General features: G+C 40.4%; 1 protein-coding gene across 1 annotated transcript in view; it reads left to right on the plus strand.

Moving 5' to 3' along the window:
* DNAH3 (dynein axonemal heavy chain 3) overlaps positions 1 to 14839 on the plus strand; it is a 221999-nt gene that overhangs the window by 63762 nt on the left and 143398 nt on the right. Inside the window, exons 18-19 of the mRNA XM_053556151.1 lie at positions 10536 to 10747; positions 14700 to 14791. Coding sequence (XP_053412126.1) covers positions 10536 to 10747; positions 14700 to 14791 — 304 coding nt within the window. The remainder of the gene's footprint in view (positions 1 to 10535; positions 10748 to 14699; positions 14792 to 14839) is intronic.

The raw sequence follows: 14839 nt of genomic DNA on the forward strand, positions 1-14839 counted from the left end.
GAGTTAGATGGTATCTCAAAGTAGTTTTGATTTGCATTTCTCTGATGATTAAACATGATGAGCATTTTTTCATATGTCTAAAGGCCGTGCGCCTGTCTTCTTCAGAGAAGTTTCTCTTCAAATCCCTTGCCCAGCCTGTGATGGGATCCCTTGTTCTATTCTTGCTAATGCGTTTGAGTTCCTTGTGGATTCTGGTTATTAAACCTTTGTCAGAGACATAACCTGCAAATATCTTCTCCCATTCTGAGGGCTGTTTGCATGCTTTACTTACTGTGTTCTTGGCTGTGCAGAAGCTTTTTAGTTTGATCAGGTCCCAGTAGTGTATTTTTGAAGCTGCTTCAATTGCTCGGGGGTTCTTCCTCATAAAATACTCGCCCAACCCAATTTCTTCAAGTGTTTTCCCTGCACTCTCCTCTAGTATTTTTATAGTTTCATGTCTTAAGTTTAAATCTTTTATCCAGTGAGAGTCTATCTTAGTTAATGGTGAAAGGTGTGGGTCCACTTTCAGTCTTCTACAGGTTGCCAGCCAGTTCACCCAGCACCATTTGTTAAATAGGGAATCTTTTCCCCACTGAATGTTTTTAATTGGCTTGTCAAAGATTAAATAACGGTAAGTAGCTGGATTCATCTCTTGGTTCTCTATTCTGTTCCAGACATCTACTTCTCTGTTTTTGTGCCAATACCATGCTGTTTCGATCACTATTGATTTGTAGTGTAGTCTGAGGTCTGGTAGCGTAATTCCTCCTGCTTTGTTTTTATTTCTGAGTAATGTCTTGGCTATTTGAGGTTTTTTCTGATTCCATATAAAATGAAGTATTGTTTTTTCAAGATCTTTAAAGTATGACAGTGGAGCTTTAATAGGGATTGCATTGAAATTATATATTGCTTTGGGTAGTATAGACATTTTAACAATATTGATTCTTCCCAGCCATGAGCATGGTATGTTTTTCCATTTGTTAATATTTTTAGCTATTTCTTTTCTTAGAGTTTCATAGTTCTCTTTGTAGAGATCTTTCATGTCCTTTGTTAGATAAATTCCCAAATATTTCATTTTCTTTGGCACTACTGTGAATGGGATAGAGTCCTTAACTGTTTTTTCAACTTGACTGTTGTTGGTATATATAAAGGCTACCGATTTATGAATATTGATTTTTGTAACCTGAAACACTGCTGTATTCCACTTCTAAAAGTTTTGTAGTAGAGTCCCTAGTGTTTTCCAGATATACGATCATATCATCTGCGAAGAGTGAAAGTTTGATCTGTTTTGACCCCATATGGATACCCTTGATCGCCTTTTCTTCCCTAATTGCAGTGGCTAAAACTTCCATTACAATGTTAAAAAGCAATGGAGACAATGGGCAGCCTTGTCTGGTTCCTGATCTGAGTGGAAATGATTACAGTTTAACTCCATTCAATATGATATTGGCTGTGGGTTTGCTGTAGATGGCCTCTATTAGTTTAAGAAATGTCCCTTCTATACCGATTTTCTTAAGTGTTCTGATCATGAAGGGATGTTGGATATTATCAAAAGCTTTTTCTGCATCGATTGAGAGAATCATATGGTCTTTGTTTTTTAATTTGTTTATGTGCTGGATTACATTTATAGATTTACGTATACTGAACCAGCCTTGAGATCCTGGGATAAAACTGACTTGGTCATGATGTATAATTTGTTTGATGTGTTGCTGGATTCTGTTTGTTAGGATCTTGTTGAATATTTTTGCATCTATATTCATTAGTGATATCGGTCTGTAGTTTTCTTTTCTTGTTGGGTCTTTTCCTGGTTTGGGGATCAGGGTGATGTTTGCTTCATAGAACGTGTTGGGTAGTCTTCCTTCTTTTTCTACCTTTTGGAACAGGTTGAGTAATATAGGTACTAATTCCTCTTTAAAAGTTTGGTAGAGGGCGGCGCCTGTGGCTCAGTCAGTAAGGCGCCAGCCCCATATACCGAGGGTGACAGGTTCAAAGCCGGCCCCGGCCAAACTGCAACCAAAAAATAGCCGGGCGTTGTGGCGGGCACCTGTAGTCCCAGCTACTCGGGAGGCTGAGGCAGGAGAATCGCTTGGGCCCAGGAGTTGGAGGTTGCTGTGAGCTGTGTGAGGCCACGGCACTCTACCGAGGGCCATAAAGTGAGACTCTGTCTCTACAAAAAAAAAAGAGAAAAAAGAACTTTAAAAAAAAAAAAAAAAGTTTGGTAGAATTCAGACATGAAACCATCTGATCCCGGGCTTTTCTTTTTAGGGAGGTTTTGTATGGTTGATGTTATTTCCGAACTTGATATGGGCCTGTTCAACATTTCCACTTGATTCTGGCTAAGTCTTAGAAGGTGACGTGCTTCCAAGTATTGGTTAATTTCCTTCAGATTTTCATGTTTCTGAGAATAAAGTTTCTTGTAATAGTCATTAAGGATTTTTTGGATTTCTGAGGAGTCTGTTATTATTTCATCTTTGTTGTTTCTGATTGATGAGATTAGAGATTTTACTCTTTTTTTCCTGATAAGGTTGGCCAAAGGTTTATCTATTTTATTGACCTTTTCGAAAAACCAGCTTTTTGATTTATTGATCTGTTTTATTATTCTTTTGTTTTCAATTTCATTTAATTCTGCTCTAATTTTGGTTATTTCTTTTCTTCTACTGGGTTTGGGGTTGGAATGTTCTTCCTTTTCCAGTTGCTTGAGATGTCCCATTAAGTTGTTAACTTCCTCTCTTTCCGTTCTCTTAAAGAAGGCTTGTAGTGCTATAAATTTCCCTCTTAGAACTGCCTTTGCGGTGTCCCAGAGGTTCTGATAGTTCGTGTCTTCATTGTCGTTTTGTTCCAAAAAATTAGCGATTTCTTTCTTAATCTCATCTCTGACCCAGCTATCATTGAGCATAAGGTTATTTAACTTCCATGTTTTTGTATGAGTATGCAGATTCCTGTTGTTACTCAGCTCAAGTTTTAGTCCATGGTGGTCCGAGAAGATGCATGGAATAATTTCTATTCCTTTAAATTTACTGAGGTTAGACTCGTGACCTAAGATGTGATCGATTTTGGAGTAAGTTCCATGGGCTGATGAGAAGTATGTGTATTCAGTTTTGTTGGGATGAAATGTTCTGTAGATGTCTGCTAAATCCAAATGTTGGATGGTTAGGTTTAAATCTAAGATTTCTTTGCTCAGCTTCTTTCTGGAGGATCGATCCAACACTGCCAAAGGAGTGTTGAAATCTCCAACGATTATGGAGCTAGAGGAAATCAAGTTGCTCATGTCTGTTAGAGTTTCTCTTATAAATTGAGGTGCATTCTGGTTGGGTGCATAGATATTAATAATTGAGATCTCATCATATTGAGTATTACCCTTAACAAATATGAAGTTACCATTCTTGTCCTTCCTTATTTTTGTTGGTTTAAAGCCTATTGTATCTGCAAATAAAATTGCAACTCCTGCTTTTTTCTGATTACCATTTGTCTGAAACATGGACGACCATCCTTTCACCCTGAGTCTGTATTTGTCTTTTAAGTTAAGATGTGACTCTTGTATGGAACAAATATCTGGCCTGAGTTTTTGTATCCAGTCAGCTAATTTATGCCTCTTTAGAGGACAGTTTAAGCTGTTCACATTAATGGAGAATATTGATAAGTCTGGTGAAGTTTTGGGTATTGAGTTTTTCAAAAGTCCAGTCGGCATTTTTAATCCTTTTGCCAGTGTGGAAATTGGAGTTTGATCTGAAGTTTCTGAGTGAGTTTACCTTTGTGGTATAGGATTGGGTTGGTCATTCTGGAGGATAGGTCTGAGAATATCCTGAAGAGCTGGTTTGGTTATGGCAAATTTCTTCAACATATGAATGTCATTAAAGTATTTAATTTCTCCATCATAAATGAAACTCAGTTTAGCTGGATACAAGATCCGGGGTTGAAAGTTATTTTGCTTTAGGAGATTAAAAGTCGGTGACCACCCTCTTCTGGCTTGAAAAGTTTCAGCAGAGAGGTCTGCAGTCATTCTAATATTCTTCCCTTTGAAGGTAATGGTTTTCTTTCTCCTGGCAGCTTTGAGGATTTTCTCATTCATATTAACTTTAGTGAAGTTAATTATGATATGCCTGGGGGATGTCTTATTGGGGTTGAGTCGTGCTGGGGTTCTGAAGCTGTCTGCTATCTGAATTTCAGAATCTCTAGGCATGTCTGGAAAATTCTCTTTCATAATTTCATGCAGAAGGGCCTCTGTGCCCAGCGAGGCCACTTCATCTGTTTCTGGAACCCCTATGATTCGGATATTCGCCTTCTTCGAATTATCCCCGAGCTCTCGGAGAGAATGATCTGTTTTTGCTCTCCATTTCTCTTCCTCTTTGAGAGTTTGGGAGCATTCAAAGGCTTTATCTTCGATGTCAGAAATCCTTTCTTCTGCTTGCTCCATTCTGTTGCTGAGGGATTCTACTGTATTTTTCAATCTTTGAGGGCTGCAAATTCTTGCTTCAGTGTGTCTAAGTCTTTGGTGGTTTTGTCTTTAAATTCGTTAAATTCTTGAGACAGCTTTTGAATTTCTCCTCGAATTCCTAATTCCACTTTGTTAATCTTGTCTGCAATCCAAATTCTGAATTCGATTTGTGACATCTCAGCCAGTTGTTTATGAATGGGATCTTCAATTGCATCTGCCATATCTTTCCTTGGGGGGGTTGATCTATTCTGGTTATTCATGTTACCAGAGTTTTTCTGCTGATTCTGTCCCATGGTTGTTTTACTCCCTCTGATTTTTTCACCTGGGGCTTTGTCGAGAGCCTGTACAGTGTTGTGGCCTGAGAAACTGGGGTCCTTCCTGGTGTGGTGGGGCTAAGTGGTTCTGTCTTGTTTTCAGCTGGTTTCTGTTCCACCCTAGTGAAACAGATACTTTGGATTGAAGTCTCAGCTGTGGAGAAATATCAGCAATTAAGTCACCTCGCCCCCGCACTGGCAAACAATTGGAGAAGAAAAATCAAACCTTCCTACCACCGTGCACAAAGGGCACCACCTGATTTGTCCTCAGGTGATTGGTTCAGTTCAAAAAGGTCCAAATCAATTGTCTCAGTCTGCACCTGTCTTGGGTGAGAGAGTTTAAGAGGTCTCTGGATCACAGGGGTCTGGTGACTACTCTGGTGTGGCTTGCTCCAGTGCTGCATGGAGTCAGGAGAAGCCACCTAGCCAATAAATCAGTCTGGGAAAGTTGCTGCCTCCTTCCCCACCTTGCACCACTTCACATCCAGTCACTGATAGCCCTGCAGTTGGCTGACCCAGTTGTCTGTAGTGAATCGGTACTCCAAGAGTTTGTACCTGCCTGAATCCCAAGGAAGTCTGCCAGGCTGCTGCGCTCTGCCTCTCTCCAGCAGGAGGAGGTGAGGTCTGACAACCTTGGTTGCTTGATGAAGGTTGAGGGATTTTCACTCAGGTCCAGTCTCGCCCCTGATTAATGTTACTGACAGAACAGAACAGAACAACTCTGCAGTTCCCCTGCAGAAGAGAAGCTGAATTGAGCTCCAAATCAGCTTGTCTTTGCTCCTGTATTGTCTATAGGCTGACGATCCCCTGAGGGCCAGGTGCATCTTAGGTTTAGTAAAGCAGACCTCTGGGTCAGCCCCACCCTGGGATTTTCCCTGGTTTGCAAGTTGGAGTTGCCTCAGGCAAACTCAGAGTCTCTGGTTGCCCAGGGAGACAGGGGTTGTGGCTTCAGAATATTCGGTAGTAAACCGTATTGCTAGCAAAAGAGGGCCGCTGCTTTATGGCTCAGTCGACGGCCACTCCGGTATAGCTCCCCTCCGGCCAACCGTCCTCTCTCTGCTCCCATACCCCAGAGTCTGCACCCACAGGCTGTAGGCCAGCACTGTCTACACCCCTCGAGCAATCGCCAAAGAGTCCAGACCCCTGGGGACAGGCCTCCAGACCTTGGAGCCACAGCAGAGGGGAGTGCGGGGAGCGCTGGGATCTTGGGGTTGCGGGCAGAGAACACACGGAGCTTTACACAGTTTTATGCCTGGCCATATTGTCACCAAAAGACGGCTGTCGCACTGTGCCTCAGGGAACTGCCGCTCCGGTGCAGTCCCCTCTCCACCGACCTACTGGGACTGGCCTCCAGACCCCAGTGTGAGCAAAGGTGCCGCACCCTCGGCATCAAGCCGCAGCGAGGTGGCGCTGTCCGCGTTGTAAAACGCATGGGTAGGTGGTCTGTGCTCCCCGGAGCGAAGCCCCCAGCACCCCTAGTATGCGACAGCAGCGCAGAAGTTGCCTAGCATACTTTTTGTTGAACGTAATGACTCACGAGGTGCGGCATAAAAGCCTAAGAAACCTTTGCTCTGAAACCTGTTTGTTGAGTTGAATGCCTGCTTGTCTTGAGAAACTAAGAATAAACATAATGACTTACTGATCCATAATTAAACAGAGAAAGAATGCCTGAAGAGACTCAATGTCTCCAGGGGAACGGTGCAATAGCACGTTCCTATCATCAAATGTCAGTGAATTGAGACAGTGCATTGAGACAATGCAGGCACAGCAAACAAGATGTTCCAACATGACATACACTATCACCACCTGCAGTAAAACTTTACTTAGAAAAACATCTTGCTTCACTAATTTTCATATGTAATACAAATCAATAGAGTAGTTTAATGTTTAACAAACAATCAATTATAAATCAAAGTATAGTTACTAATAAGAATAAAAATATATAGAAAATATATATAGAAGTAGTCAAGCATTATACGTAAAAGAATATGTTCAGCTATTTTTAAAAGAAATTATAAGAAACTGAGAACGATTACAGAGCTAAGAGAAGTCACAAGCCTTGACATTCCTAGATAAGGGGAAGTAACCAGGTGTTACTGATAAAACCACCTCCCTAGAGCAAAAACCTTGAAAAGATAAACCACCTCCCCAAAACAAAAACCTTGAAAACATGTAATGCATGATAAACCACATATGCAGACACAAAGATAATTTACAAGCATAAGCAAAATAACGATTACATTGTTTGAACCTTGGAAAGAAAATGTATAAATACCAACTTCTAAACTCAATAAAATTCACAGCTGCTTACTTCACCAAGTGCTGTGTGCAGTCTGTCATTTTTTCCTGCGTCGACCTCTCAACCAACCTGTACCGTTCACCCTGAGCACCCTCGGACTGAGGCCCATCGACCGGCGGTCCGCGGCACAAAGGGGAGCACTGGGAGCTCAAAATTCCAGGTAGAGACTATATACAGTTTATACAGTTTTATGCCTGGCAGGAGGATGCAGTGGCACCCTAGTAGGGGAGGTAGGTCTAGTTTTTAGGCGGTCTCTCCTGTGGAGTGTAGTGGGACTATCTTTGAACTCTGACCGGTTGTTTGTGGGGCACTCTGAGCCATTCTCATGGGGGATGGGACTCCCATCCGCTTGGTGATGGATTTTGTACCTTTTGTTTGTATCCTTGTGGTCGCAGCTCACCTCAGCGGGGTTGATGTGCATTCTACAACCTTCTCTCTTAGTGCAGCTCAAATCCACCAGGTTACTTGCTGAATTTTTGTCCTTTAACTCTCCTTCTGGACAGGAGCCTCTGTGGAAAGCTGGCTTCAGTCAGCCATCTTGTCTCCTCCCCTGTTAAGAGTTTTTATCATGAATGGACACTGAATTTTATTAAATGCTTCTTACGTATCAATTGATGCTATCAAGTGATTTTTCATTTTTATAGCATATTCCATCATCTGATATTCAAACATCAAACTAGCCTTGCATTCAATGATAAATCCCACTTGGACATGGGGTATTACTCGTTTTGGATATTACTGAATTCAGTTTGCATGCTTAATATTCTGTTGAGAAGTCTAGTCTCTATGTTTATGAAGGATATTGGTTTGTAGTTTTCTTTTCTTGTAATGTCTTGGTCTTGTTTTTTTGTACAGGGTGTGTTGTATGTTGACCTATTATAAGTCAATAAAGGTTTGCTCCTTTTCTATTTTTTTGGAAGAGACTTTTCAGATTTTGTTGTTAAATTTTTAATGTTTAGTAGAATTTTCCAGTAAAACCAAATAATTCTGGAGTTTTCATGTTTCAGAAGTTTTAAAACTATGAACTCAATTTCTTCAATATTTACATGACTATAAGGTTGTCTAGTTTATCTTGAGTGGGTTTTGGAAGTTTGTAATTTTTTTTAAATGCTTCGTTGTAACTAGTTTTAATTTATGTATATCAAGTTGTTTATAGCATTCCTTTATTATCCTTTTCCTGTCTGAAGGGCCAATAGTGATAGCTCATCTTTTATTTCTGATATTGGTATCTGAAATGCCAACATCTTTTCTCCTTCTTTGCCAGTCATGCTAAAAGTTTATTCGTTTTTATTTTTGTTTTTTAGGCATATCAATTTTACTTTTTCAAGGAAACAGCTTTTTGTTTCAATAATCTTTCTCTATTTTTGTTTTCAGTTATCATTGATTTCTGTTCTTACTGTTATTATTTCCTTCATTCTGCTTGCCTTGGCTTTATTTTGCTCTTTTTCTTATTATTTGAGGTAGAAACTTAGATAATGGGTTTGATAACTTTTCTTTTAATGCTATAAATATCCTTTTTATAGTTGTATATCACAAACTGTATTCAATTTAAAAGATTTTCTAATTTCCTTTGAGACTTCCTCTTTGACCCATGGATTATTTAGAAGTGTGTTGTTTAGAGTTAGAGCTACAGCATTTTTAAGTGATTGGAGATTTTCTTGTTATGTTAATTACTTCTAATTTAATTTCATTATGGTCATAGAAGACACTTTGCATGATTTTAATTCTTTCAATTTTGGTGAGATTTGTTTTGTGACTCACCTTGCTAAGTGAGAATATGATTCACCTTGTTAAGTGTTCTATTTGCAGTTGAAAAGAATCTGTGTTTTAACAAACCCTCCTGGCAGATCTGGTGGCTGCTAAATTTTGAAAACTACTATGAATGTTCTCAGAAATTCCTCCTAATAGCTCACATTTGGATGGTACTTTCTCTAGATTCTATTAGGGATGCACGTTTTCCCTTTTATTATCTGCCTTTAATAATTTAGTGGAGAAGTAGAATTGGCCATCATGGTTAATTGCATGGGCTCATGTTGCCTCTTTGCCTAGAAAATTGTTCATTTACAATTATGGAACTGAAGAGTATTGACCTTGAGGAAAGACTTCAGCAATGTTTCTTAGAACTCTAAAATGTCGAAGCTGGACAGGACCTCAGCTGATATTTTCTCCAGCCTCCATATTTGAACAGACTGAGTTGACTGTACCCCCAGAACTGAAGATTACCACCTCCTATTGCATTCTTTAAGATCAGAGTTAGAATTGCAAGGTGTAGTCTTGCCACAAGTTATGGGGTGAGAAGCTACTAAGGCATTCGAATAAAGGGATTCACACCTGGTTCTTAAACAGCAGTTTCTAAAATCCTAGAATTATCCTATGTATTTCCTCCTTGTTATAGACATGTATTAGTCAGCTCATGCTATCTCCAGACAATTATAACCTGGGAGAAATTGCTTCAGACTAAAAAAACACTACATCTCCTCTTTGCCTGATTGATTACAAATAACCTGGGAAATTTGCAAATTTCAGTTTGTCTGTTTATGACTTGGTCTCACAGCCATAGAGTGGGAACAATGAAGTGTTAGCTTTACCTGCTTTATTTATCCTGCTGGTAGAGCCACTGTGATAATTCAGCCAAACACTTTCACATAGAGGCTACTTTCTTGTCATGTAGGTTCTTTTCCATTCCAGCCCAGCACCTAACACTATTTCCTGGTACATAGAAACCACATTTCCTTTTCTTCTTTAAAAAGTTTAATTTTCCATTACTCAACAAAAATACTGGGTTGATGTAGCATGTTACATTAATGAAGCTATGTTTAGTCTCAACATCCCTGAAAGCAAAGTGTTTTTGAATAAATAAACATCATGATGAAGGGTTAATGCTAACTCAGACCATCCAGAGAGAAGCAGCACAGAAAGATTTTACATGAATGTGAAACCTACACACTAAATGTTCCCTACAAAAGAAAAGAAGGAGAAGTAAATGAATGTTTTAGAGCATTTTTTAAAATGAGTTGTCATTCTTTGGTTTTTAAATAATTTTTAAAATTACATAAAAGTTGCCAGAACTATACAGAGAGTTCCCTTATCCTCATTCGCCCACACTCCCCAATTGTTAATATTTCACAGCATTTGTCAGGTGCCTTTTGTTACTATTATGACAGCATCTAATAATAATAATATATATACTACCTGCATATCCATTATATGCAGGCATTATGTTAGCCGCTGTAATTATGTTATCTCACTCAATTTTCACAATCCCCATCCAGGGTACCCATCACTACCCCTGTACCACAGGTGATACTGTTGTGACTTAGAAAAGTCCTGTAGCATACCCAAGATTTTATTGGCTAATTGGAGTTCTACATCTAGACTCTCAAAGCCTATCCTTGCTCCAATATCCCTACAATAGGCACTTTCCAATTTAGGGAATTAAAGGTACATGTGACTAAACATCTACTTGAAGGTCTTACCCTTCCCTTCCCTCACCCCATCTTATCTATTTCAGGACCCCTCTTCTTACTGAATGCTGAGGAAATTGCGGAGGAGACAGGGAACATGTGGAGGACGACATATAAACTGATCAAGATCTTAGCTGATGTGCCTGCACCCAAGCGTTTAGCAGAGAATTTGAAAATCAAGATTGATAAATTCAAGCAGCACATTCCCATCCTTAGTATTTCCTGCAACCCAGGAATGAAAGACCGACACTGGCAGCAGGTTCCTATCACTGCCCACCCCAGGCAGCCCAGCCCATACCTGGTCTTGATAGCCCTTTGGAAGGCAGGAAACGTTACTGCATCAAGCTGCTGCTTTCTGAGAGCAAAATCTACCTGCAGCCAAGGAGATAGTAATGAGAGTGATGGTCTTTATGAAGGAAGGGAACGGGTGGGATTTGGAATGAACTACCTGCCTCAACAGTTTGGCCCTCTTCTCTGGGGCCCCAGAGTAACTGGCACTTGAGTAATGTCCCAGCCATGGGCCACAGAGGGTCTCCTTGTCTGCTTCCCTAAGCAAAAGTCCTAACAGGTGAAAAGTGTGTTAAATTATAGTGAGAGGGCCTGGATTTGCTCTTTGACATGGAATACACAAAAAAGAAAGTCACACCTTTCCCTGAGGGCTGCTAATATTGCTGGTTGACTTCTGCTTAGGTTAACTTTAGTATGCAGTTTCCTCGTCAAATAGGCTATATTCAGAAATAATTTTGCACTCTTCTTCCAGCCCTTTGAGCCTGTAAATGAGAATAATAAATATTCTCCCTAAAAATAGTTAGGATTTTTATAAGCAACTAAGTGTGAGGGTGAGAAGTGTGGTGTGAAGACTAAGCAGAAAAAAGAAAACTTGCTGTGTTTCTAAAATAATTGTCACATTGAGGGCTAGCAATGGCCTTGAAATGTCCTCTAGCAAGGAGGTGCTCTATGTGGAGATGAAAATGAGAATGGCATTCCCTGGGCAGATTCTTTCTTCTGACTTGGCCTGGAAGTGCCTCTCTCAGAACCACGTACAAGGCTGAGGATGTGGTCTCTAAAGGGACCCACTACAGAACAAAGCCATGAGCCCTGGGGAGACAGAGTCTTGATACATGAAAGATTTTTCTGTAGGTAGGAGCTACTTTCAATTTCTCAGAAAGTCTGGAGACTTGATACCTAAGCAAAGGGTGAAGTGCTGTAAAGTAAAACTGGAGAGGTGGTCTGAGTAGCCTTCTGGTTTTAAAATGCCCTGGCAGAAGGATCTTCATAGGGGCAGCTGTCCATGCTTGATGCTTGTAGGGTACCTTCCCTGGGGACCTTGCCTCGAACTTTGGCCTGCTTGGAGGGCTAGAGGAGGTGGGTGGATAGGTGGTTTCTGGTAGTGCCAGATTTCTCCATGAGATGGCACTATGGAAAGCATCCTCACCACTGGCATTTAAAGAACACTGCAGTGGGGTTGGGAAAGCCATCACTATACCTGGTGAATCACTTCCTTTGTACAATACTATTCGCACATGTGGGCACTTTAACAATCCCAACGATTCCTAGACATTCAAAATTCTCCTTATTAGCTCACTTAGATGGACAGAGTAGAAAAATATTCTTAGACTTATAATAAAAAAACAATGACAGCCAAAACACATTGAGTACCAACTATGTACAGACCGTGCTGCCTACTTTTTAGATTCTCTCTTTTCATCCTCGCAACAATGCTTTGAAGTAGAGACTATTGTTATCTCCATTTCACAGGTAGGAAACCTGAGACTTGGAGAGGTTAAGTTGTGGCTAGTTAGTGGTGGAGAAGGGTCTGTTTGACTCAGCCTAGAAAGGTGAAAGAGGGCAAGAAACATCAGGCCCGAGGGATGGAACAGGCAGGAGAGGGCATTAACCCATACGTGAGAGTGGGACGCAGCCCCAGGAAGGCAGCTCCTAAGGACTGAGCCCTAAAGTGCAGACTCAACAGGCAAGCAGTTACAAGATGAGCTCAGAAAGCACAAAGACCACCTACCAAATACACCTCAGGGTGCTTCCACTCAGACCCCATTCCTGCCTGCAGTGAGTTCACACCACAAGGCATCCCCAGACAGCCATGCTCTGCTATAAGCCTAACTCAGGGGATCTATCTGCACAGGCTCTGGCAGGAGGCTCTGAAGGCTAAATCACCTGCAGCTCTTGAGGTTAGAAGATGGACTTTTTGAGGTCATGCAGCAGCTATGCTGAAGTTCCTGGTCATTTACCAGAACTTAAGTGGGAAAAATTAGTGCCCTAAGTTTGGGGCACAGATTTTACAGATAACAGCAAAGGGGTTGTTAATGTGGTTTTAAAACAAGATGAAATGAGGTAACATTTGACTTTAGGGAAAAACCATTCTGATAATTACTGCAACTGGCCCTCTGAAACTAAGACGGTTCTATCACAATAGAAATGTAATGGGAGCCATATGTATAATTTTAAAGTTTTTAGTAACCACATTTTAAAAAGTAAAAGGAAACAGGTGAAATAAATTTTGTGAATGTATCTTGTTGAATCAAATATATCTAAAATATTATCATGCATTTATGTAATCAATATAAAAATGTTATGACATTTCACATTACATTTTTCATACTCAATCTTTGGAATATGGTATGTTTTCACAATTACAGCATGTCTCAGTGTAAACTAGCCACATTTCAAGTGCTGAATAGTCACAAGGACCTAGTAGCTGCATGTTGGACTATTGGACAGTGCAAGTGTAGGCTCTTAACATTAGAAGACCAGATGCCTTGTCAATCTCTATAATTAACAAAATCCATTTAAAAAATAAAACTACCAATCTTCCGGCTAGTGCTATGCCAAGTACTTCATATAGCTATATCATATTAATCCCAGAGATAGTGTGTTGTTCTTGGCTGTTCTTTTTTTATTTTTTTAATTGTGTGAGATTCATTGAGGGTACAAAGAATTAGGTTACACTGATTACATTTGTTAGGTAAAGTCCCTCTTATAGTTGTGACCTGCCCCCTGCAAAGGTGTGTCATACTTCTTGGCTATTCTTTCAGGTATAAGATAATAAAGGAGAGACACAGGACCACCAGGAACAGTTGTGCACACTGTGTACTCTGCAACTCTGCGGAATGTTATTTTTGTGCACTACAGTGTGAATTGTACCTTCTCAAGTTATGTGGTGTATAATTTGCACAAATGTACCTAGAAGACCTGTGAGAGGTTCTAGAGTAAGACGGATATGAGCTTTGGAGTCAGAATTGAAACCAAGTTCCAATTCTGCCATTTATTAGCTGGGTGGTTTTGCACAATGTACTTCATTTTCTTGTCTCAGTTTCTTTATAGGTCTGTAAAATGGAAATAAGAATGCGTTAGTCACTTTCTCATTGTGTTGTGAGAAGGAAGTAATACAAAGCTCTTAAAACAGTGATTATTTCCATTACCTTAGCCATCCTCCAGGTGGCCTCAGAACCCAGGTTGGTGGAATCCATTGAGTTAACTGATTCATTCATTCTTTCCCTCCATAAATACATAGTGATTCCTTAATCCCGTGGAGGCTGGGTAGAGAGTAGTATAAGGGGAGTTCTCAGAGAGCCTCGTTACCCTTACCTCACTCTCCTCTTCAGCACACAGGACCTTCACAATGCCCAGATCTTTCAGTCCCGACCTTTTCAAATGCCCCCACAGCTTTTTCTTATGGCCTTTCTTAGAGGTAAGCCTGGGGTGGTATTTAACACCAGAAGGATGAGGGATTTCCAACAAAGTAGGCACATAGGGTGTAACTTTGAAAGGGGAGCCCTTCCTCCTTCCCTGCTTCTCAGAGCGCAGAATTGAGAGTCCGTATGTCCCATGTTTTCCTTCCTTAGTAAAGGTTTACTGAATATTCTGTCACAGACCAGGCTTTGCACTAGGCTCTGGGAGCACACATACAAACCAGACCCTGTCCCATCCCACAGTGTGCTTACAAACCGATGGACAGCCCAAGCCCCAGTTCACCTGCACTATCCAATCCCATAGCCACTAATTACATGTGGTTATATCATTAAATTAATTAAAATTAAATAAAATTTAAAAATCATTTCCTCAGTCACACAAGTCACCTGCAGCAAGTAGCTGCTCTATTGGACAGCATCTATAAAGAACATCTCCATTGTCTAAGTTCTCTTGGACATCACCTCCTTGGATGATAAACACTTGTTTTTCTCTTTTCTTTGCAGATCAGTGAGATTGTGGGCTATGAAATAAAGCCTACTGAAACAACTTGCCTTTCAAATATGTTGGACTATGGACTTGGCAAATTCATTGAAAAGTAAGGCTATTCCTTCCTTTGGAAAATTTTTTGATCAAAAAATCTGTG

Source organism: Nycticebus coucang, chromosome 12 (assembly GCF_027406575.1).
Source record: "Nycticebus coucang isolate mNycCou1 chromosome 12, mNycCou1.pri, whole genome shotgun sequence".
NCBI lineage: Eukaryota > Metazoa > Chordata > Mammalia > Primates > Lorisidae > Nycticebus > Nycticebus coucang.